The 25,785-nt window shown below is 43.4% G+C and overlaps 1 protein-coding gene across 1 annotated transcript in view; it reads right to left on the bottom strand.

Annotated features, from left to right (window-relative positions):
* Positions 1-25,785, bottom strand: part of LOC134612201 (uncharacterized) — a 46,594-nt gene that overhangs the window by 4,957 nt on the left and 15,852 nt on the right. The window contains exons 2-3 of the mRNA XM_063456552.1: positions 7,514-7,693; positions 5,629-5,728 (exon numbers count right to left, since the gene is read on the bottom strand). Coding sequence (XP_063312622.1) covers positions 5,629-5,728; positions 7,514-7,693 — 280 coding nt within the window. The remainder of the gene's footprint in view (positions 1-5,628; positions 5,729-7,513; positions 7,694-25,785) is intronic.

Raw genomic sequence — 25,785 nt, 5'->3', positions numbered from 1 at the left:
GTGGCAAACTGTAATTTGCCCATGAAAAAGGGGACTTAGCAACAAAAGAGTAACATGAGAAGTGAGTGTATCATACAGTAGAGACCTATTCTGGATGGTAATAATGTATCTATAGACGATACAGCTGTAAGAGCACTGCCTCAGGGGGTAAGGGAACGAGTACAGCGTGAAGAGAGCAACCACTAATTGTCAAACAGCGCTAGAAGACACTACCTAACAGCCGTGCAGTGGTGTCTTTTAAAACTTCTCAGTACACATCAAACGTCCCCTCATCACCACCCCTCTTATATAGAAACGATACAACTGTAGGAATATGGCTTCAAAGGAGTACGGGAACAAAACTCGGTGTGAATAGAGCACTCAATAACTGGCATGCAGTGCTACAAAGGACCAAATATAGACCAGCCGTCCTGCTAGGTCTTTGGAATTGTGAACACCAATTGCTCAGTACACAACCTCTGTCCCCTTGTCGCCACCCCTCTTGATAAAGAAACCCTTGTATCTATAATGAGGACCTGCTCAAACTTGCTAAGCTTACTAGCTAATCATCCATACGAACAGACTCGTAACATATCATCCCTAACTGCCTGCCTGACACGTGTTTCTTCTGAGGCTAAACGAAAAATGAGCAACGGGAGCCCCTTAAGTATCCCTAGAGACTAAGTCCCAACTGTGGGCGTGTATCACATTTTCGTGCCCAGACTGCCCGGGATCGAACCAGTAACGCCCCTTGATGACGTGTCGAAAACTGATCGGGTTATGCTAATGAGATGCGCAACACCCGGTTAACCCCTTCAGTGCCAATGTGATAGCTTAGCTGCACTTGTGTGAGTGTGATCCTTGAATGTGAAGAATCCGCTTGAATGTACACAAGAGAGGCTACTCCCAGGGAACAGTGCCTGTATTAACAGGCAACCAAATTCTGTCAGTGTGAAAGCAAGGACCCGCAAGGATGCGGGTATTGAAAGACTAAGATGAGCCTCCAGTTAAACAGGTCCTCTGTTATGAGGGGACTGCTTTAGATGCCTAAAGTTGCCAGTAGTGGGTTCCAATCCCAGCTGAGACACAGGAGGGTTAGTCCGACACAAATAAGGGGGTACTAGTTCAAAGTGGAGTGTTAACATATATACAGGGTTAGGAGGAGCCCCCGTTGTAAAAAGCTAAATGGAACAAAAACAAATATCTATATAAAAATAAGATAAAATAAAATAAAATAAATAATATAATATATTATAAGGTAAAGTAAATAAAATAAATTAAATAAAAATTAAATTAAATAAATTAAATTAAATAAAATAAAATAAAGTAAAGTGTAACAAAAGTATATACAGTCCCTAAGGAAATTGTGTACATATGTAATATAATCATATGGTTAAAATCTTGGTGTGATTATTTATCAATAAAGGGAGTGAATGTGAATCCCTCATTTAGACCGTTGGGGGCCAAGGTTTTGAACCTGTAGATCCAATAGCACTCTCTTTTAAGTAGAGTGTTATCCAAGTCACCACCTCTATGACCTAAAGTCACTCGCTCAATCCCAGCGAACCTAACACCTTTGGGGTCTCCGGAGTGTTGGTTCCTGATGTGTCTCGCCACGGGTGTATCCCTCAGGTTTCTCACGGAGTGTATATGCTCCATGATTCGCCTTTTAAATGGGCGGATCGTTTTGCCCACATATTTGAGGCCACATTCACAGATCAGGAGGTAAACTATGCCTTTGGTACTGCAATTGAAAAATTGTTTAACATTGCAGATCACCTGATCGCTTGAGTCCATAAGGTGTTTGGAGTCTTTGCAAATGTAGCTGCATGCCACACATTTGCCACACTTGTAAGTACCCTGTATAGAAAGCCAGTTATGTCCAGATTTTTGGAGGATAGATGGCTAGGCACCAGTGTCTCTTTTAGATTTCTTCCCCTTCGTGCTGTTAGGGAAACGTAGGGGGTGACTATCCCTTTGAAGTGGGGGTCCTGTGATATAAGTGGCCAGAACCTGCCTAGTATCTTTTTTGCCTGGTTCCATCCTGAATCAAAATTCGCAATACAACGAATTGGCGTTTGTTCAACGGGTGTCAATTTGTCACTGAGGAGTTCCGATCTATCACTGTGTAAAGCCCTCTGATAGGCTTGCTTTAGACAGCGGTTGGGATAGCCTCTCTCTTTAAATCTGTGTTTGAGGAGTTTGGCTTGGATGGTAAATTCCTCCAGATTTGAACAGTTTCTCCTGAGCCGGAGGTACTGTCCCATAGGGATGCCCCTCTTCAATGTGGTTGGATGATGGCTTTCCCACCTCAACATAGTATTAGTTGAGGTGGGTTTCCTGAATAGAGTCGTCTCAATGGTTTGTTTTGATGTGGTCGTGAATGTGCAGTCAAGGAAGTTCAAGGAGGACCCACCTATCTCCATCGTAAACTTCAGGTTGAGGTCATTGGAATTCAAGGTTTCTACGAAGGTCGTAAAGTGATCCCTTGTGCCAGTCCAGACCACTAATACGTCATCTATGTAACGTTTCCACATAAAGATGAACTTAGTGTATTCAGTATTTGAGTTGCTAAAGACCACGTATTCCTCCCACCAACCCAGGTGCAGGTTGGCATATGATGGGGCACAAGATGTCCCCATAGCTGTTCCCTGCACCTGGTGGTAGTACTGTCCATTGAACAAGAAAAAGTTATGGGTCAAGACAAACTGTAGCAGGTCTAGTACAAAGGAGGTGTGGCCCTGATGTCTAGGACCACGTGTTTCCAAGTAGTGCTTGGTGTGTCTTAACCCTAGGGAGTGGGGAATAGATGAATAGAGCGCCTCTACGTCCAGGCTACAAAGGATGGCATTCTCTGGGAGGCTGGTGGAGGCTAGACATTTTAAGGTGTCCTTGGTGTCCCTGAGATGGGAGGGTAATTTTTCTACAAAGGGACGAAGGATCTTATCTATGTAGATGCTGGCTTTGCATGTTAAGTTGTTAGATCCAGACACAATGGGTCTAGCGGACAAGACATTATACTGTTTATGCACCTTTGGTAGGCAGTAAAAGGTGGATACAGTGGGGCACTTGACGTATATATACGAATATTCATCTTTTCCCAGGACTCCATCATCGAAGGCCTTATCCAGGAGGTTTTTCAGTGTCAGTAGAAATTTGGCTGAAGGGTCTGAGGGTAGGTGTTTATAGGTAGTACTGTCCTTAAGTATATTTAGGGCCATTTGTACATACTGTGTTTTGTTTTGTACCACTATATTCCCCCCCTTGTCTGCCGGCTTGATGACGATGTCGTCATTTGCCTGTAGCTCACAGAGGGCCTGCCATTCCCTCCTGGAAAGGTTGCTATGTGGTCGAAGTTGGAGAGAATCCAACCTTAAGTCTTGTATCATTTTACAGGTCGACTCTACGAACATATCGATGTTCTTGTATTCCCTGATATTAGGGGTGAATTTACTCTTAGTTCGTAGGTCGGTGTAGGGTAGCAACTCAGGGCCATCATTCTCATCTAGTAAAGATACTAGTTCCTTGAGGCACTGATATTCCCTCATATTGAAACCCAAGTCCCTGGCTTTTTTCTCTTTCTCAATGAGGAAGAATTTATGGAGGGCCAGTCTCCGCCCAAAAAGGTGGATATCCTTTATCCATTCAAACTTGTTGAATAGAGGGACCGGGACAAAGGATAACCCTTTTGTGAGAACCTGGACTTGGGTTTCAGTGAGTGCCTCATCTGAGAAATTGATGACTTTATTACTGGACTTTAATAACGTTTGCGTGACCTCCCCCTGTATCGCGTTTGCCTGTACTGTGCTTGGGGTTCCCCCTCTCGGGGGTTTTGGCCTAAAAAAGCCACCCCTTTTTTCAAGCATTTTTTTGCAGCAACTATTAAAAGTTACGTTTTATTCCCTGTATATATGTATGAATATTCACTAGGGGGCGCCCTACTCTCTCTGACCCACCAGGTCTGCTTTTCTGTTTATACAATTTTGTAAGGGTAAACCCCTAATTTGGTCGCCCCAGGACACACAACAAGTTGCTTCCCAGTTTGGGTTTCCAACTTACTTTTTCTTCATTGGAGAGATTACCTATGAGGCTGGGCAAGATGGCAGGGGGGACAGGGGAAGTGTTAAAGGGACACTATAGTCACCAAAATAACTTTTGCTTAATGAAGCATTTTTGATGTATAGAACATGCCCCTGCAATCTCACTGCTCAATTCTCGGCCATTTAGGAGTTAAATCACTTAGTTTATGAACCCTAGTCACACCTCCCTGCATGTGACTTGCACAGCCTTCCTAAACACTTCCTGTAAAGAGTCATCTAATGTTTATCCTTCCTTTATTGCAAGTTCTGTTTAATTAAGATTTTTTTTCCCCCTGCTATGTTAATAGCTTGCTAGACCCTGCAAAAGCTGCATGTATGTGATTAAAGTTCCATTTACAGAGCAAGAGATACAATTGTTTAAGATAAATTACATCTTATTGAAAGTGAAACCAGTTTTATTTTGTGCAGGCTGTGTCAATCAGAGCCAGGGGAGGTGCGGCAAGGGCTGCATTAACAGAAACAAAGTGATTTAACTCCTAAATGGCAGAGAGTTGAGCAGTGAAACCTGAGAGGCATGAACTATACACTAAAACTGCTTCATTAAGCTAAAGTTGTTTAGGTGACTATAGTGTTCCTTTAAGCTAGAGGGGAAAAAATCCAATACCAAAAGAAGGGGAATTTGTCAGTTAAAAACAGATTCCAAGGCTTTTGTTGATTAAATTACACTACAAAAATTGGCTAGTTATAAAATGCTGATGTGCCAAAAGATCATCAGTCACAATAGCATGTTGTGATTTATATGGTGTCCTCTCTGGTTATTGACTAGGCTTGTATACTGACCATCCTGTTTTTCCGGAACCCATGACCCAGCTATTGGATATCGCTCTCCTGTCTTCTGTTCCCTTTGACATTTTGGCTTGTCCTGACTATTCTATCTCTGTTCACATTAAGCCTGGCCACTTCAAAGTCCGCTAATATGTTACATATTCCGCTCTGATTGAGTTTTACTCTACGAGTTGGGGTAATATCTGTGACACGGGGTCTCATATTTTTAATTTGAGACATACACGTGTAGTTTTTCCTATTCCATATCATAGATGTATCTGTTAAGGTATACTGGGGGAGGTCTGCTGGGAGGAGGGAAGGCCCTTTTCAGAACTTCACAATGCTTATTCTCACTGCTGTGCAGATTCTGTGAGCCTATTACAGTAAAGTATTTTTGGGATTGTAATTTGTTACTGCCATGAAAGTGTCTGACATGATACCCATTCCAGTGAGAGAGCAAGTCATGTCAAAAGCCTCCTCCCTAAAGGCTTGAAACAAACAAACCTGTACACATTATTTTGGTAGTGAAGTGGTTAATAAATATTTTTATGTATTTGTAAGTATATAAGTGCTAAGAGGTTATAAACTAACAAGAAAAAAAGAATCTTTCTCATCCTAAATGTATCACAGTTTAGAAGAGAAAATACTCATAGAGATAGTTTGACATTGAATACATACTGCTAAGTGTTATTCTTTTGTAATGTCTTATGTTGTAATTGATGTTATGCAAGACTACTCTGTGCTTTGTTTTTACTTTTAGCAAAAATAAGTAATATGTGTATACCGGTTTCCTTATTCATTAGACAGTCATAATGTGCAAAAAAGTGTCTGAACTCATTCGGTCGATGTGCCATTGCTTTATAAATGTTTGGCAAAATTCCATCCTGCAAGAAACAAGAAAGTATAATCTCAAAAAGTGGGATACAACATTATGTTGAACACATTCATCTCTTGCTTAATAATACATATTCTGAATATTCATTGTAAGGGAAATGTCATTTTAACAAATTTGTAATTGTCCAGTACTCACAACTCATAACACAGCGGCATCGGCATCACAGTGAAAGTTAAGACCTGTAGAAATTCACCTAGCCTAATATATACTAGAAATTCTGTGGAATGTAAATTCCATCACTCTCAGCCAGGCTTATGTACTGAATATGAGACATATTACAGTCTATAGTATTTTGAGTGCACATGTATCCCCAACATAGATAATACTAAATATGGACACTGGAATTAGATTCTCGAGGCTATGCATCACCTAACATACAAAATTAAGCCCTGTGCTCAAACTCCCACTACTCCTAGGCAGCAGCAATGACTATAGTATACATCAGCCCCAATATATACAATACAAATCAAAGAAAAAAGTTACTTATGCACATTTAAATAGCTGGAGGTTTTTTAGTATCACCCCAATGGACATTAAAGTGTAAGCTCATCTGGCACATGTTTTTGCTTTTGTATTACGCAGCCATGCTATAGTGCTGCTGCCCACCCCATGTGTTTCCTATTAAGGGTTAATACGTGCGTAGGGGTTTATAAAACGCCCCTCTCTGTCTCATTAGAGATTTTACCTTTAGCTGAAAGCTGCAATGTGAATTGTTAGTGTAGGACTCACCTAAGAGGTTTTGCCTTGATGTGGCAGGTAAGTTTACACTTTAATAGCCATTGTAGTGATGCTAAAAAAAACCTTCAGGTATTTAAGTGTGCATAGAAATTTAGGATATTTCACTAGAAACTTTTTTGTTTGTTTGTTTTAATTGTATATATCACCTAACCCTTATGGAAATTTCCTAGAATCTTCGGAATGTCCCTCTAATGACACTTGGCAGCACCAATACTGCATCACTGTAATAATGCTTTTTTTTTTTTTTTTTTTAAATCACTAGTTTAACCAAACGTTATGATGCTTGGAGTAAACCTTTAAGTTAAATATTTAAATGTACTTTTTTTTTTTTTTTTTAATTCTGAATTACTTTAGTGGTATTCAGACAAGAAAACAAGTACAAGTGAAATTATCTTTGTGACTAGTTTTTCATTAAACTTCTTATTCTTGAGCACTTTCCCAGATAAGTTTTGCTATCCAGGACAGGGGGCATTTAACGTTTATTGAATGACACTAGTAGACTTAATGAATTACTCCAACCAAAAATTAGTTGGTTAGAGGTTTCACCCCCATACCCCCCCCTCCACCCCCCCCAAAAAAAAAAGAAAGAAAGAAAAAATATAGCTAACACTTACTGTTGTTCCAGCGCCCAGGCCAGGTTCTCTTGTTCCAGGATGGCTAATAATATCCCAATGACATGGTTTAAAGGTGGAGTTCATCCTCCAGCAGTTCAACTTTGTATGGGCTGCGTTTATAGTAAAATGCTGCACATAAATACTCTTGGCACCATGACCACTTCAAATCAGTGAAGTGGTCATGGTGATGGAGTAATCTTTTAAAGCAACCTTTGGTACTCCAGATGTTGTGGACTAATGCTGTTGTGGCATAATGCTGGAAAAGCAACAAGGGGGATGTAGTCCCTAATATCTAGAGTGACAAAGGTTGTTTAAAGTATTCATTAAGGACACATTTTTATCTTAAAAACCTTGTGGAATGATTATTGTTTGGCAATTGTTGTATGTTCAAGAAAGAATATAACAAGAAAATATTATGTTACCTCCTTTTCTACCTCTTCCATCTTTTTCACTATATCATGTGGCAAATCCTTCTTATTAGGTATGGGGTAACGGCTGACTGGCCTGGAAGAGTCATCAGATTGTTGACTGTAAACAAGTCTTCCTCCTGTTATGAATCTGGTTGTTTGCAATATGCCATTGGATACATTCGCTGAAAGTAACTGAAATAAGGCAGAGAAAAAGACAGGTGGCATGATAAACATACAAGCCCAATTATTTTTGGGATGTCATAGGTTAATTCTTGTAGGTGACCTGCGATAAATCTCCTGAAATATATAACAGCAAAATACATCCTATTTTTCTGTGTGCTTGCAATGTAATGATTTTACAAAACCTGGAACATGGGATTTGCTCCTAAGTTTGACTATATTTATTACAGAGACTATATCAACTATTACCAGAGTTGTCAAAAATAGTGTGACAGACCACAACCCTTATAATGTATAGTTTGAATTCCATTAAGGTTTACTAATGTAAATTGTGGGAAACGTTTCTGGAAGCAATTGTATTTCTAGGTTATAAATTATTGGATACTTGCCATGTCAGCTATGCATATTTCATATATGTTTCAGCCATGTTTAGAGTACAGTTATTGCTTCTAATAAAATAGAGATTTCTACAATCCCCAGACTTCTGGTATTAGGTATTAGGTATTTAATGTAGTTTAGTGAGGTAAACTTGAACTCCACATTTTTATATTGTCTGGTGGTGACAGCTTTTATATCAGAACAGGTGTTGGGAGTGTTCAGGTTATTGGTGACAATACGTTGTTTTATTTAAATCAAAACTTTATTAACACGTCATGTTATACAAAATCTTACATTATCCTAGTTATTTTTTTAAATATAGATTTATTTTTGATAGACAATGGCTGCAGCACATGGTATACGCTATCCAAGATTATGTTTACTGTATGTTTTGTTTTTTAAATGTGGCAATGGTACCCTGATCCCATAGAACCGTGTCAAATGCTAACTTACTCTATTGATCTTTTTTTTTTTTCTTTTATTCCCTTTCTCGCCTGGCTTGGACTGTTTAAAAGTTTTTAGACAATGTTCACTGGAAATTCATTTTCATAAAAAAATAAAATAAAAAAAAGAAACAAAATAATTAAACAGGGTAATATCAGAAACTCCCTGTTATATATTACAAAACTACAAAACATCCCATCTTCCACTTTTCCAGTCTCTGCTCTGATGCTTAACCTTCTAACTATCTAAGAAAAGAACATGTCAGGTCCCACGCCCCCGCGCCACCCGCGGCGTCCTTGCTTACCCCATCACCGCAAACGGCATCTTCCGGTCCCTGTTAGCGGCCTGCGGCTGTCCCCACCGCTGATCCTCAGACTGACAGTGTTTCTGACACTGTACGCTCCAAGGCATCTTCCTTATATATGTGCCAGACCCGGTCATGTGAGTCAGTGATGACCTCAGTGATCATAAGAGAGGGAAGAAACAACTCCCACGTGTTGTGATTAACACTAATTGGAGGTTAGCCAATCAGACACACCCTGTGTGTTTATAAGCTAACCTCCCACTTGCCACAGTGCCCTGTTGTGGTCTTTACTTAGTCCAATATCCTTTTGCATAACTCGGCCATTCTAAGGACCGGTATTGCAATTCTGTCTGTTGTGTCCTGTCTGTGAGTTAGGGTTCCCTACCAATCGCCACAGAATACCTCCCATTATTTTTTCTTTTCTCTTCTGGTCTCGTTTTCCATCCAATTTCTTCTTCCTTCTTGTTTTCTCCTTAGTTTCTACTCGATCAATCCCGGTCTGGTGATACTGACTCTATGCAGGTCTGGATTTTCTTGACCTAACTGAAATGATAACCGCCATTGAGATTTTTGCAACAAGTGCATGAGGACATGGTTTAGATTCATTGGGCTCTGTATTTTTCTTTTGTGAATTGGTTTGGTCAGCACTGACCAGGACACTCTAAACTCATGATATGTCTTCTTGTTCCGTATATCTGTTCTTGTCTGTCATGTACCGTGAAAAATGCTCTTTTCATTAATATAAAGATTTGCAAAAAAGTTAAATTTAGCACAAGTAGGTTCACAAATAATTTCTTGCTAAGCAAATGCCATAACAAATATTGTGATTTGTGAACCTACTTGTGCTAACTTTAACTTTAAGGAATTGACCAATAAAGTGTGAATACATTTTAGGTTCTTCTCAGTAAAGATACCGTATATACTCGAGTATAAGCCGAGTTTTTCAGCCCATTTTTTGGGCTGAAAAACCCCAACTCGGCTTATACTCGAGTCAGAGTCTGTATTATGGCAATTTGCATTGCCATAATACAGACTGGGGGAGAGGGGGGCTGGCAGAGCTGTAACTTACCTTTCCTGCAGCTCCTGTCAGCTCTCTCCTCCTCCGCGCCGTCCGTTCAGCACCTCGGTCAGCTCCCAGTGTAAGTCTCGCGAGAGCCATTTACACTGGGAGCTGACAGAAGAGCAGAACGGACGGCGCAGAGGAGGAGAGAGCTGACAGGAGCTGCAGGAAAGGTAAGTTACAGCTCTGCCAGCCCCCCTCTCCCCCCACTGAACTACCACTGGACCACCAGGGAAGGAGAGCCCCCCTCCCTGCCATATATTAAGCAGGGAGGGGGGACGAAAAAAAGAAAAAAAAAGAAATAAAATAATAATAAAAAAAAATAATAATAATAATAATAAAAAAAGGGGTATAAGGACCACTATGGGAGGGGGGGGGGGTATAAGGACCACTATGGGAGGGAGGGGGTGGGTTAAGGACCACTATGGGAGGGAGGGGGTATAAGGACCGCTATGGGAGGGAGGGGGGGTATAAAGACCACTATGGGAGGGAGGGGGGGGGGGTAAGGACCACTATAGGAGGGAGGGGGGGGATAAGGACCACTATGGGAGGGAGGGGGGGTATAAGGACCACTATGGGAGGGAGGGGGGTATAAGGACCACTATGGGAGGGAGGGGGGGTATAAGGACCACTATGGGAGGGAGGAGGGTATAAGGACCACTATGGGAGGGAGGGGGGATAAGGACCACTATGGGAGGGAGGGGGGGTATAAGGACCACTATTGGAGGGAGGGGGGTATAAGGACCACTATGGGAGGGAGGGGGGTATAAGGACCACTATGGGAGGGGGTGGGATAAGGACCACTATGGGAGGGAGGGGGGTATAAGGACCATTATGGGAGGGAGGGGGGGGTATATGGACCACTATGGGAGGGATGGGGGGGTTAAGGAACACTATGGGAGGGAGAAGGGGGATAAGGACCACTATGAGAGGGAGGGGGTGGGATAAGGACCACTATGGGAGGGGAGGGGGAAGTAAGGACCACTAGGGGAGGGGAGGGTAAGGACCACTAGGGGAGGGGTGAGTCAGGACCACTGGGGGGGGGAGTGAAGGAACACGGGGGTGGGGAGGTAAGGACCACTGAGGGAGGAGGAGGGGAAGTCAGGACATATGGGGGGGGGAGGGGGCGGCAAAATTTTTTTTGCCTACGGCGGCAAATATCCTTGCACCGGCCCTGCACACACTGCATTCACACACTGCATTCATGCACACACACACTGCATTCATGCACACACACACTGCACTCATACACACACTGCACTCATACACACACGCTGCACTCATACACACACACATACGCACACACTGCATTCATTATACACACACTGTAAATAAATATTCAATTAATATATTTTTTTTAGGATCTAATTTTATTTAGAAATTTACCAGTAGCTGCTGCATTTCCCACCCTAGTCTTATACTTGAGTCAATAAGTTTTCCCAGTTTTTTGGGATAAAATTAGGGGCCTCGGCTTATATTCGGGTCGGCTTATACTCGAGTATATACGGTAATATTTTGTTGTTGGTTGCAGTGATTAACCCCTTAAGACCGCAGGACGTACCATGCCGTCCTTATTTGGGCGGCTCTAAACGCCGCAGGACGGCATGGTACGTCCTGGACGGTCTTACCCCCCACGTGGCCGGCGGAACATGGCCGCTGCAGATCGCGGTCGGGGGGCATGCCTGGCCCCCCAGGCAGCCCCCCTGTGCCTGGGGACCGCGGTCTGCAGCTTCCGATCGCAGTGACAGGCTGTCACTGCGATCGGTATTTACCAGTGTCAGCCGATTTTAAAATCGGCTGACACATGGAGCCGGCGGAATTCTCTGCAGCAGATCGCGGTCGGGGGACATGCCTGGCCCCCCAGGCAGTCCCCCTGCGGTCAGTGACCGCGATCTGCAGAGTATGATCGCAGGGAGAGGCTGTCTCTGCGATCTGAATGCAGAGACAGCCTCTCCCTGCGATCTGATCGCAGTGACAGCCTGTCACTGCGATCAGAGTTACTATGTGTCAGCCGATTGGCTGACCCATAGTAACTTCAGGCAGGATCCCCCTGCAGATCGCGGTGGGGGGCATGCCTGGCCACCCAGGCACTCCCCCTGTGGCCAATTACCGCGATCTGCAGGAGGTGATCACAGTGACAGCCTGTCACTGTGATCACTGATCCTGTGTGTCAGCCAGTGATGTAAAATCACTGGCTGACACTGTCTCTGCCCCTCTCCTCCCCTATTAACCCCTTAATGTAAAAAAAAAAAAAAAATTAAAGTTAAAAATAAAATACACTTACATAATTTATATATATATTATATATATGATCTATATATAATATATATATATACGCACACATTTACACATACACTAAGTGTATTTTAATATTTATATATATAATTATATATATATATATTAATATCAAAATACACGTAGAAGGATATTGATTAAATATATACATAATTATAATTATATATATATATATATTATAATAAAAAAATATGTAAATACGTAAAAAAATTAAAATAAAAAAATAAATAATTAAAAATATATATGTGTGTAATTTCATTCTAACTGTATTTTGATAATATATATATATATATATATATATATATATATAGATATATATATAGATATAGATATCAAAATACACGTAGAACGAAATAATATATATATGTATATACCCAAGTATATACGTATACATCACTATATGTATACCTATATATAAATAAAAATAATAGTAAAAAAATTATATACATATATATACATATATATATATACACACACGTGTATATATAATAATTTTACATATATATTTATGTAATAATTTTACATAATTAGGTATCCTAATTAATTACAATTAGCGGGACCTGCCTAACAACCCAGGCCGAAAGTATAGGGAATTTAATTTGCTAGCACTATATTTAACCCTATAACTTTCCAAGACACTATAAAACCTGTACATGGGGGGTACTGTTTTACTCGGGAGACATCGCTGAATACAAATATTTGTGTTTCAAAACCGTAAAATTTATTACAACAATGATATCGTCAGGGAAAGTGAAATTTATTGCCTTTTTCGCACACAAACGGCACTTACACTGACGATATTTTTGCTGTCATACTTTTTACTGTTTTGAAACACAAATATTTGTGTTCAGCAAAGTCTCCTGAGTATAACAGTACCCCTCATGTACAGGTTTTATGGTGTTTTCAAAAGTTACAGAGTCAAATATAAGGCTTGCGTTTCAGTTTTTTCACAATGAAATTCGCCAGATTGGTTACGTTGGCTTTGAGACCGTATAGTAGCCCAGAAATAAGAATTACCTCCATAATGGCATACCATTTGCAAAAGTAGACAACCCAAGGTATTGCAAATGGGGTATGTTCAGTCTTTTTTAGTAGCCACTTAGTCACAAACACTGGCCAAAATTGGCTTTCAAATTAGTTTTTTGCATTTTTCACACACAAACAAATATTAACGTTAACTTTGGCTAGTGTTTGTGACCAAGTGGCTACTAAAAAAGACTGGACATACCCCATTTGCAATACCTTGGGTTGTCTACTTTTGCAAATGGTATGCCATCATGGGGGTAATTTTCATTCCTGGGCTACCATACAGTCTCAAAGGCAACATAACCAAACTGGCAAATTTCAATGTGAAAAAACTGAAAAGTGTAACATGCTATATTTGACCCTGTAACTTCCCAAAACACCATAAAACCTGTACATAGGGGGTACTGTTTTACACGTGAGACATCGCTGAATACAAATATGTGTATTTTATTGCAGTAAAAGCAAACAGTATTATGACATTCACAGTTAGAATGTCACATAGAACTAAGAAAATTTAAAAAAAATCATATTTTCTCTCATTTTTTTATATTTTATTCATATTACGTTATGTTCCATACCTAAATATTTGATGTTAAATGAAAGCCCTGTTTCCCCTGAACAAAATGATATATAATAAGTGTGGGTGCATTTAATATGAAAGAGGTAAATTATTGTTGAACAGACATATAGTCAAAATCTGTGGTTTGTTTACATTTTTTTTGGTTCACAACTTGTACATTTGGCTGCGGTCTTAACCCCTTAATGACACAACTCCTGGAATAAAAGGGAATCATGACGGAATATATCCGTCGTCTGTCCTTAAGGGGTTAAGGGGTTAATAAAGTCCGTATTATGACTCTGGCAGAGAGCTAGGCTACTCACTCATTTTTTGAAGTTTCTGTTTCTAACCCGTTTTCATATGAGCATAATATGTTTCCTTAATTATCATCTTCAATAAATATCATGAACACCACTTTGCTGTTTATTTATCCAAAGTCAAGAATAAGGCTGTAAAATGTAGCCTATCACATTTGTTTAAGTGTAATTGTTTGGATACAGCTGGTATGTGCAGAATTAGATTACAACTGTAATTTAAACTCATGACAGCGTATAATTGCTACACTGATGATCACATTTTACAAAACAAATTCACATGCTTTACTCAGCCAATAAAAAATAAGCAAATTTTTTTATTTTAAATCCAGTAAGCAACAAACACAAATAAACCTTATGTTTAGCTGGTGACAGCAATATGTGAATATCTCTGAAAGCATTTTATGGGCAAATGTTTCAATTGAAAAATCTAATGTATTACACCATGAGAGAAAGCTAAAGATTTATGGGTTGCATTCCAGAAAAAAAAGTAGAAATGTTATTTAAAAAAATAATCATAAATCATTATCACAGAGTAACATTTTGTCCTCTTTATAAAATACATTTCACAACAGTAACTGTGCTGTCCTCCATGGAACCGAGGATAAAATAGTCTTCCAACATGCTATCCATTTTTTGATGTAAAGGAAGAGGAAGTTCCCAGCATCCTAACCTATGACATGACATATGACTGGAAATCCCAAGATGTGCAGGGATTGATCGAGTAGCTCAAAAGAATAAAAGGAGATGCATGTGAACGGAATGTCCAGTACAGAGGACGCAAATTAATGGGCTGGATCGCAGGAGGATAGAGTCAATATGGAATGGACCAGATCTTCGTAGATAACATAACATTAGTAACATTATGTCACATCTCCAAGCAGTGAAAGCAGTCACTAGAAAAACACTACTTGCTTTAGGTGCTATATGTAAAACTACACTGAAAATATATTGAAAGAATGAATAAAAGGTATATATAAGAAAGGGCACATATAATGACCCACTCGAGACGGACACGAACAAAATGGACACGTTATTAGCCAGCACCCTGAACCCCCGACAAAGACGAAAACATCACCACGATTAGACACCCCGATGGAACGATCAAAACCTCCCCGATAGATATATCAGTAGTCTTTACAGAATACTACAAGCAGCTATATAACCATACCCCTAGTAGGGAGGGCAGTAAGGCGACAGAACTCGCAAATATTAGCAATTTCCTGGCAGACTTAAAACTGCCCACACTATCCCCCGAGGCCCGAGCAGCCCTAGCCTCCGACATCACGGAAGAAGAAATAGATCAAGCCATAACGGCCTTAAAGGGGAATAAGTCACCGGGGCCCGACTGTTTCGACGGCGGCTATTACAAGGCGTTCAGAGAAGAACTGACATCCCATCTCCTCCGGCTGTTTAAAGAGTTTAGAGACGGTGATACGCCAGACCAGGACATGTCTTTGGCCACTATGGTGTTGCTCCCCAAGCCAGAGAAAGACCCCATATTACCATCTAGCTACAGGCCAATCTCCTTAATAAACCATGACATGAAGATATTAGCCAAAGTCCAGGCATCTCGCCTAAACCCCTTACTAACATCTCTCGTAGACTCAGACCAGGTGGGCTTCGTCCCCGAACGGCAACTCTTTGAAAATACTAGGCGCAACATAGATCTAATCTGGAGACAGGCCACCCTGCACACACCATCGCTGATAGTATCGCTAGATGCCGAAAAGGCTTTTGACAGGGTGACCTGGACTTACCTGTTCACGATACTAGAGTACTTCAGGCTACCAGCGAATTCTTGGTCTCGGCTTACGCCGATAACGTACTATTAACCCTCACCAATCCGCCCCAATCCATGGCGGCGTTGCAAGAAGTTCTCCAGAGCTATGGGGAAATCTCGGGCTACGTAATAAACATGGCTAAGTCCAGCGCACTCCCTGTGGGAATGTCTGAGGCGGATGCAGCAAAGATCGGGAACGAACACACTATACGCATCGAACACAAATCCATTAAATATTTGGGAGTCCACTTAACCGCAGACCCCGGAAAACTGTTCCAATACAACTACACACCCATATTTAAAACCCTAACTAAAGACCTAGACAAGTGGCTCGATAAGCTGATATCGTGGGTAGGACGGATTCATACCGTCAAAATGAACGTCCTTCCACGTATCCTGTTTTTATTCCAGGCATTACCCTTACAATTATTGAAAACCCAATTACTGCCACTGCAACGAACCATAAGCGCTTTTATCTGGCAAAACAAACGCCCCCAAATCTCCAGGCAGATCCTTTACAGACCCAAAACGAGGGGAGGACTGGGGTTGCCATGCTTGTATTACTATTATCTGGCTGCCCAATTGGCGCAGGTAGCGATGTGGCACACCCCATCAGGCAAAAGGAAATGGGTAGATCTCGAATCGCTCATGATGGGGGCAGACCTACCACAATTCGCCATGTGGGTACCGAGAGAGAGTAGACCTATACTCAGAGTTACATGCCCGGCGATCCTAAACTCACTTCGACTATGGGACCAAACACACACAAAATTAAACCTGGCATCCTCACCCTCCCCCCTTATGCCCTACCTCCGCAATAGAGCCTTTACCCCAGGCATGGCTGCCAGAGACTTTAGGAACCTGGAACAAACCGGGTTACAGAGGATATGCCACTTATATAACGGCACCGACATTGTGGGGCTCGACGACCTCTCGAAGGAGAGGCAACTCTTCAGATATGTCCAATTGAAAGATTTCATTAAACAACCACATATCGCGCAGCGACACGACCACTGACGTTCTTTGAACGCTGGTGTCTGACGGAAAACTTGCCCCGGGGAACGATCACATTGCTGTACGCCCATCTCTGTTCCGAGACAAGGGAGTGGACCAGATTAACTTACACTGAACAATGGGAACAGGAACTCGGTGAGGTCCTGGAGGGGACGGAGTGGCAAGAGATTTGGGAGGCCAACGCCACCACCTCTATATGTGTGACCCTCCAGGAGCAATCATTTAAAACAATGTTTAGGTGGTACACCACCCTGGTAAAACTGCTTCAGATGCGCAAAACTACGAACAATGAAGGAGGGGTTGCGGTCTAAAGGGGTCATATCTCCACATGTGGTGGGAATGCCCCAGTATGGTCAGATTCTGGAAGGGTGTTCAGGCCCTCTTGAGACAGGTTTTCTCCAGAACCATAGACTTAGATCCATGGGTGTATCTGCTCAACAGACCTATCGAGGGCTGGACCAGAGCTGAACAAAAACTTATACATAAAATCACGTTAGCGTCCAGGAAGGCAGTAGCGGCCTCATGGTTAAAACCGACAACCCCAGATGCACCAGAAATAGTGCATAGGATTAAGAGATAAGGCTGATGGACGACCTGACAGCTAGACTTAGAGGGTCCACTAAAACCTTCCATAAGATCTGGGACCTATGGGATGACAGCGAACTAGGCTGAGCCGCCCCCCCCCCCTCCACCCTTCTTTGGGCTCTCCAAATGCAGATAAAATGGCTGGACCTCAGCACCACATACACCCCTCCCCTATCCCCTCTGTCCTCCTCCACATTTGGCGACCGATATCTCTTGACTCTTCTCTCTTTCTCCACACTAGCCCCTTGAACAACCCTAAACCCAGGGCTTCTATGTACAAAGCAACCCTTATCATCTCATACTGGCCCAATATGGTAGCTCTTTCCTGTCAATGGGAGGCATATAATCTACAAGTACACATACACTTCTAAAAAGTGCCACCAACAACACTTACACTGGGTAGATTAGGTAGATTAGGTAATAATTCTCTCTGAGCCAATCGATAACATGCAAATCCATGAAACAATGCTCAACCTCGCAGAGTAGAGAACTAGATACCAGGGGGCCGGGTAATAGCATAGAAGTGGAGGACGGTTGAGTCAGTATTCCCCCTCACCCTTCCCCCTTCTCTCTTTTTCCCCTATTCTTTCTCCTTCCAAATCAAGGGAATTCTATACCTACACAAAAACCCTCGGAGGGAGGTAAGGGCACTAACTTACACATATGCATACTCTGGCGTATCATTCCATGTGTTTTCATGCATACTTATGTATTGAATCGACTGCACCAATTTGCGCAATATGAAAGTGGCTTCTGCGTAAGCCAGAATGTTGTTGACATGCACTTTCCTCCCAACCGAGTGAAAAATAAAGAATATAAAAGAGCAAGCAATGTTTTAAGCCACAAGTGGCAGAGCACAGAACAAGAAACGTATCTCTTTAATGTCAATCTCAGAAATTAAAATCTGTCTTGTCAAAAAATATAGTAGGTGTCACTCACCAGTTATATCCATAAAGTGTAAGACACATTATCTAAGATAATGGCAATCATCATCTATATTTGCCATTTTCCATTTTCTTCTTCTTTATTTTTTTGTAAAGCCATCAGAGGTTGTGGAGATCATAGGATGAGCCCATTTGCTTCTTATATCTACCCCTATCATCAGAGTTTTCCAGCAGGGATTCTTATGTGCTATCTCCAACTCGTACCCTGTAGTCAGTGGCGTACATACCAGGGTCGCAGGGGTCGCGGCTGCGACCGGGCCCGGCCCACCAGGGGGCCCGGCCGCCCCTGCGACCCGGTATGTACTCACTGGGCCAGCCTCTTCTCCTGGGGGGCCCAGGAGCCGGCCACCTCCGGGGCCCCCGAGGCTGGCCCTGCTTACACCCGGCGGGCAGTCAGGCTGGCCGGTGCGCGAGGGAGCACTCTCCCCTGAGTGCTTCCTCTTCAGCTCCCTCGCGCACCGCACTGATACCGGAGCCGGAAGATGACGTCATCTTCCGGCGCCGGCATCCCTACGCGGCGCGCAAGGGAGCTGAAGAGGAAGCACTCAGGGGAGAGTGCTCCCTCGCGCACCGGCCTCACCGGCCGCCTAGGAGCCCAGCAGCACCACTGGACCCCAGGGAATCCCCTCAGCACTCCAAAAGGTAGGGAGGCTGGGGGGATTAAATTTAAAAAAAAAACATGTGTAAGTGTGTGTGAGTGTTAGTGTGTGTGAGTGAGTGTGAGTGTGAGTGTGTGTGTGAGTGTTAGTGTGTGTGAGAGTGTTAGTGTGTGTGTGTGTGTGTGTGTGAGTGTTAGTGTGAGTGTAAGTGTGTGAGTGTGTGTGTGTGTGTGTGTGTATGTTAGTGTGAGTGTTAGTGTGTGTGTGAAAGTGTTAGTGTGTGTGTGTGTGTTAGTGTGTGTGTTAGAGTGTGTGTGTGTGTGTTAGTGTGAGTGTTGGTGTTTGTGTTAGAGTGTGTGTGTCTGCTAGTGAGTGTCAGTGAGTGTGTTACTGTGTGTGTCTGTTACTGAGTGTGTTTGTGTGTGTGTGTTAGTGAGTCTGTTTGATGTCTGTTAGTGAGTGTGTGTTTGTCAGTGAGAGTGTATGTTTTGTAAGTGAGTGTGTATGTCTGCCGCTGAGTGTGTCTCTGTCAGTAAATGTGTGTCCGTTAGTTAGTGTGTATGCATTTGTTCGTGAGAGTGTGTGTGTGTGTGTCTTCAGCACTTACCTTTCTCCAGCGCCGGACTCCCATGGCGCTGGGGATCCCTCCGCCTCTCAGCTCCGAATGCGCATGCACGGCAAGAGCCGCGCACACTTTCAAACCGCCCATAGGAAAACATTACTCAATGCTTTCCTATGGACGTTCAGTGTCTTAAAATGGTGGAAGCGCCTCTAGCGGCTGTCAGTGAGACAGCCACTAGATAGAGGCTGGATTAACCCTCAGTGAAACATAACAGTTTCTCTGAAACTGCTATGCTTTCAGCTGCAGGGTTAAAACTAGAGGGACCTGACACCCAGACCACTTCATTGAGCTGATGTGATCTGGGTGTCTGTAGTGGTCCTTTAAGTGTGTGTGCATCTGCATGCACTGGCATACATACCGCGTTCGCAGCCCTGCGACCAGGTGGCCGCCGCCATGTGTTGCTGCCCCCACCCGCGCAGAGTAAGCGCGAGGGGGGGGGAGAGGGGGGGCCCACGGATCAATTTTCGCACCGGGGCCCCATGGGTCATGTGTACGCCACTGCCTGTAGTCATTGTCATACTTGTTATAGTTCTCAGGCAGGTTCAAAACTCTCTTGTGTATATCAACTACAGGTCCTATTCTGGTGCCCTACTAGGAGTTCTGACTTGAGATACAGTATAGGTGTATATATGTGTGTACATATATGCATTTGTGTCAAAGAAAGTGTGAATTACTCAAAGGTCCTATGTGTCGTGTACAAGGGTAAAGGTTTCTAACTTGACTGGATGTACCAGTAAGGAGAATAGGCAGCTACCTAATAGCATCTATCTTTGTACTAAAATGAATTATGGATGGATTGTCTGACTCAAATTCCTTTTTTTTTTTTTTTTTTTTTTTATTCTTTATTTTTCTTGTGCATAGATTGACAACAAGCGTGTAGAGCCACAACAGCATCTACAAGCAATTCCGTAGCATTGTACAGTGTGGCATTTTAGACGGCACAGTTTTTATATTATATAAAGATAGCAAGCTCTTAAACAACGTATTTGTGGTAAAACATGCTAAGCTAGATGTGCATAAAACAGATCTAGTTATGAGATGCATATAATTGTTTAACTGCGCGTTTTTAACTATAATTATCGCTTAGTAAGCATAAAGTATAATAAGAAAATAGTTTTTGCTTTTGATGAATGCGCTAAGACATTATGCATAGGGATATACAGAGCCATAGTGTTGAAAAGGGTAAACAAAACAATCAGATTCATTGTTGGTGTCAGCAGTACAATTGTTCCATTGCAGCGTTTGAACTGGTTTGTGGTCTAATTCCTGCACCTAAACTTCTGCACCTTGGAGAACTAACTGGTACTGTATATGTTGCTTGTTAGTGTCATGTGGTCTAAAACCATTGGGACCGAGAGCATCCCAAGCAAAGAAAGTTAAGAGTATCCCTCCAGTAGACCACTTCTAGCCCTTAACCAAACATTAATCGGCTATAAGACGTGAACGCGTGCAAATTATTGTGCACAGAAACCAGTACAGGGTTAAAACATGCATTAGTGTCTATGCTAGGCAAGATTTGGGTTTATAGCTTTTAGTTAGGTGCCTTGCAATGAGAGGATTGGGCAATACCGCCTGCACATTTACTGGTTCTACAAAACTACAAAAGGTTTATCTACTGAATAGTGGGTTGCTTTACAACAGCTAAATTGCAAAATTAGGGCGCAACAGTGGAAGTGAGAAAAGTCATTAAACAAAATATACCACTTAAAGCTAAATAGGATCCTGTGACCCCTCAATGAGACGATTCACCAAAACTGTGCTTAGGTACACATAGCTAGCGTCAGTTCTCGACTGTTTTCCCTGCAGCTTGCTGTGTCGTTAGGTTAACAGAGGGAGATGGGTTCCAGAGGAGTCCTGCTTGCAGCCATTGTGGGATTATGTAAGTCCTGGGTGAGAGGGAGCGCTAATATGGGAGGCTGCGTATCCCAGGCCTCATGTCCCAGAAAGTCCCCTTTAACCTATGCCTTCAGGGGTGTCTGTCCAGCTATGTGTCTCGTAACAGGGCTCACCCTTCTCAACTGTGCAGTCCGATTGTTGCATAGACGTGCTCCTCCACCAGCTTAGTTTTTGGCAGCTTTCAGGGCTCTCTGGAATACTTGCTGTGTGGCCCCTGCTCGGGTAGGTGAGTAGGTTCGTGCCGGTTCTCCTAGGTTGTTGTTCTTTGGTTGCTGGCTTTGGTGGGGCTGGCTTTGTCTTGTGCGGGGTATTAACCGTTGGAGGTCGTCTCCGCTTGTGTGTCCCTGTCGGCAGGAGAGGACGTCGTTTTCGACGCCACGTTTTGGCGCGCTTAATCCGGGTGGGCGAACCAGTCGGACAGGAGCGGTACGATGGTGTCATGGGTGAGTTTTCGACCGGGACTTGTGTAGTGCACAGTCGGTCATATAATTTCGCCCAGAACGCTGCAAATGTGGCCTCTAGCCGCACCAGGATGTCCGTCTCGTGTGTGGTCTCGAGTAACCCGCTTATGTTCTCCGCCATATTGGAGCAGGCCTGCCCCTGTCTGGGCTGCTGCCCCAGCCTCCAGGGGAGCCCACCCGGGACCGGGATGACCCCCGCCGGTCCATAGGGGGGGGAACGAGGACCCTCTATCAGGTTTAAGGCCGTTGAAGGCGACAGGGGAGCGGCCGTCTCCCCCGCGCCGGTCATGCTGGTAGGCCTTGAGGAGCATTTCGGTGGATCCCGTTTTTTCTGCCACATGACTGGTATCCCCAGGTAGCTCCCGGCGTCACCGTTCCGTTAAATGTGTGTTTGTGTCACGACTAGTAATGTGGTCCAGCACGCAGAAACTATGTAAACATATACATAAGTAAGAAAAGGAAAATAATAGGAAAGAGCGTAAACCGGTCCTTAGAATGGCCGGACTAATACGCTAGAGACAGAGAATGGTCAAAGGGAAAGCCGAGGTCAAGGAAGCCAGAAAATACTCAATACCGATTAAACAAGCCAAGTCAGGGAAACCAGAGATCAGAATAACCAGGGAAACGCCAAGGATCAGGATACCAGGAAATCAGAAACACGAGAATAGCACTTTCAGGACACCAGGAAACTGAAACCACGACATGGCAAAGTAATGGGGAAAGCTAGGGGTTTAAATACCCCTCTCTAGGCTATGATTGGTCAGAGGGCGACCTCTGACCCCAAAACGTGCGTGTGCGTTGACGTCGTGACGTCACGCACACGTTGGTATAATTCTCGGGGGCGGGGCTATCAATAGACGCGACCACGCGGTCGGCGCCATCTTGGATCTGGGCGCGATACCCGGAAGAACTATGTGCGCGGTTCCCGGCTCGCCGACGAGCAGGTAAGCTCGTGTAGTCGGAGCGGTCGTGCCGGTCGGGCACGACCGTGAGGCTCGGCGGGCCGGTGACCGCAACAGTACCCCCACTCGAAGACCGCGCACCGGGCGGGAAGGACCCGGCTTAAGAGGAAAGCGGTTGTGAAACGACCGGATAAGACGGGGCGCATGGACCCGGTCAGCAGGAACCCAACAACGTTCCTCGGGACCATAACCCTTCCAGTCAACGAGATAGGACAAGACACCTCTGGATAATTTGGAGTCCATGATAGAATGGACTTCGTATTCTTCTTGATCACCCACTACCAAGGGCGGAGGAGGAGTGGATACCCTGGTGTAGCGATTGCAAGTAAGGGGCTTGAGCAGAGACACATGGAAAGTATTCGCTATTCTCATATGAGCCGGTAGTGCCAAAGAATAGGTCACTGGATTAATACGTTGGGTAACTCGAAAGGGACCAATGTACCGAGGGGCAAATTTCATGGATGGGACCTTAAGCTTGATATGTCTCGTGGAGAGCCACACCTTGTCACCTGGAAGATAGACAGGATTAGCGCCCCGTTTCTTGTCAGCTTGGACCTTTGCTCGGAATGAGGCTTTTTGCAGAGCTGAATGGACGGAATCCCAGGTATCATGAATCGATTCTAAACGGGTGTCCAAAGCGGGGATTTCTGTGTCTGAGAATGCAGAAGGTAAAACAGCGGGGTGATAACCCTGATTAACAAAGAATGGACTGTGATTAGAAGATTCATGAGTGGCGTTGTTTCTGGCGAACTCAGCCATGGGTAAGAGCTCATACCAGTTAGATTGATTGGCATTTATAAAGCAACGTAAATAGGCTTCTAAAGACTGATTCGCCCTCTCTGCTGCTCCATTTGTTTGAGGGTGATATGCTGATGAAAAGGAGAGTTCGACGCCCAATTGTTTGCAAAAGGAACGCCAAAACCTAGAAACAAACTGGGTACCTCTGTCAGATACTATGTTTTTGGGTACACCGTGCAACCGAAAGATCTCTCTCAAGAATATTTGAACAAGATCTTGAGCAGATGGTAATTTCTTAAGTGGGACGAAATGTGCCATCTTCGTGAATCTATCAATAACCATAAGGACTGTATTAAACCCGTTTGAACTGGGTAGATCCACAATGAAATCCATGGCCAAGTGGGTCCATGGAGCACTAGGTATGGGCAGTGGTTGTAACAGTCCAGGAGGTGACCTAGGAGGAACTTTAGAAACTGCACATATTTGACATGCCCCAACATAATCTTTGATATCGTTTCTAAGAGCAGGCCACCAAAATCTCCTGGAGACGGCTGAGAGAGTTTTATGGACTCCAGGATGGCCCGCTGTGAGGTTGTCATGGAACAAATCTAGTACCTTCTTTCGAAACTGAGGTGACACATACAGTTTGTCCGGAGGTTTTCCCACAGGTGCCTGATTTTGATCTGCTATTATGGCACAGAAGAGTGGAGAAGACACTTCGGAAACAGTAGTGGCAATGAGGCATTCAGGAGGTACAATAGGATATATCTCCTGTTCTGGTACTTCATCTGTCTCAAACTGCCGAGAAAGTGCATCTGCCTTGGTGTTTTTAGTACCAGGCCGGTACGTAATTACGAAATTGAATCGGGAGAGGAACAATGACCACCTAGCCTGACGAGAGGACAGTCTCTTAGCGTCCCCAATATAAGCCAAATTCTTATGATCAGTAAAGATCAAAAGTGGCTCTTTGGAACCTTCTAAGAGATGCCTCCATTCCTTAAGGGCAAGTACAATGGCCAAAAGTTCCCTATTCCCTATGTCGTAATTCCTCTCTGCAGGTGTGAGTTTGCGAGAGTAAAATCCACAGGGATGTAAAGGCGTATCAGGACTTTCTCTTTGAGACAGAATGGCTCCAACTCCTGTTTCTGATGCATCCACCTCTAGGATAAATGGTTTGGATGGATCAGGATGGGTCAGGACAGGTGCTGAGGAAAATAAAAATTTTAATTGTTCAAATGCCTCTCTTGCTTCTTTGGGCCAAGATATACAATTTGTTCCTTTTTTTTGTTAAATTGGTTATAGGGGAAATCACGGAGGAAAATCCCCTTATGAATTTGCGGTAGTAATTTGCAAAACCTATAAAGCGTTGAGTAGCTTTAAGGCCCTTGGGTAATGGCCACTGTAAGACTGCCTCCAGTTTACGAGGATCCATCTGGAAACCAGACGGAGATATAACGTATCCAAGGAATTGTATCTCCGTTTGGTCAAACTGGCATTTCTCCAGTTTACAGTAAAGGCCGTTTTGTAACAGGGTTTTCAGTACAATTCTCACATGTTCGTGATGTGTCTCTAGGTCTGGGGAATAGATGAGAATGTCGTCCAAATACACTAGAACGAACATGTGAAGGTACTCTCTTAGGACATCGTTAATAAAATCCTGGAATACCGCTGGAGCGTTACATAATCCAAACGGCATAACCAGGTATTCGTAATGTCCCATTCTGGTGTTAAATGCGGTCTTCCATTCGTGACCGTCCTTAATCCTGACTAGATTGTATGCACTTCGGAGATCGAGCTTGGTAAAGACTCGAGCTCCCTTCAATCTGTCAAATAGCTCTGATATAAGGGGAATAGGGTAGGCGTTTTTAATGGTAATCCTATTCAAACCCCTATAATAAATACAAGGGCGTAGGTCTCCTTCTTTTTTAGAAACAAAGAAGAATCCAGCCCCGGCTGGTGAGGAGGACCTACGGATATGACCCTTTCTGAGAGCCTCCTTAATGTATTCCTCTAAACAAAGATTTTCCTGGGGGGACAAGGCATAGATTCCTCCCTTGGGAGGCATAGTCCCTGGTAATAAATTTATAGTACAGTCATAAGGTCTATGAGGAGGTAACCCT

This window comes from Pelobates fuscus, chromosome 5, assembly GCF_036172605.1.
Source record: "Pelobates fuscus isolate aPelFus1 chromosome 5, aPelFus1.pri, whole genome shotgun sequence".
Classification (NCBI taxonomy): Eukaryota; Metazoa; Chordata; class Amphibia; order Anura; family Pelobatidae; genus Pelobates; species Pelobates fuscus.
This window is presented reverse-complemented; position numbering and strand designations above follow the sequence as displayed.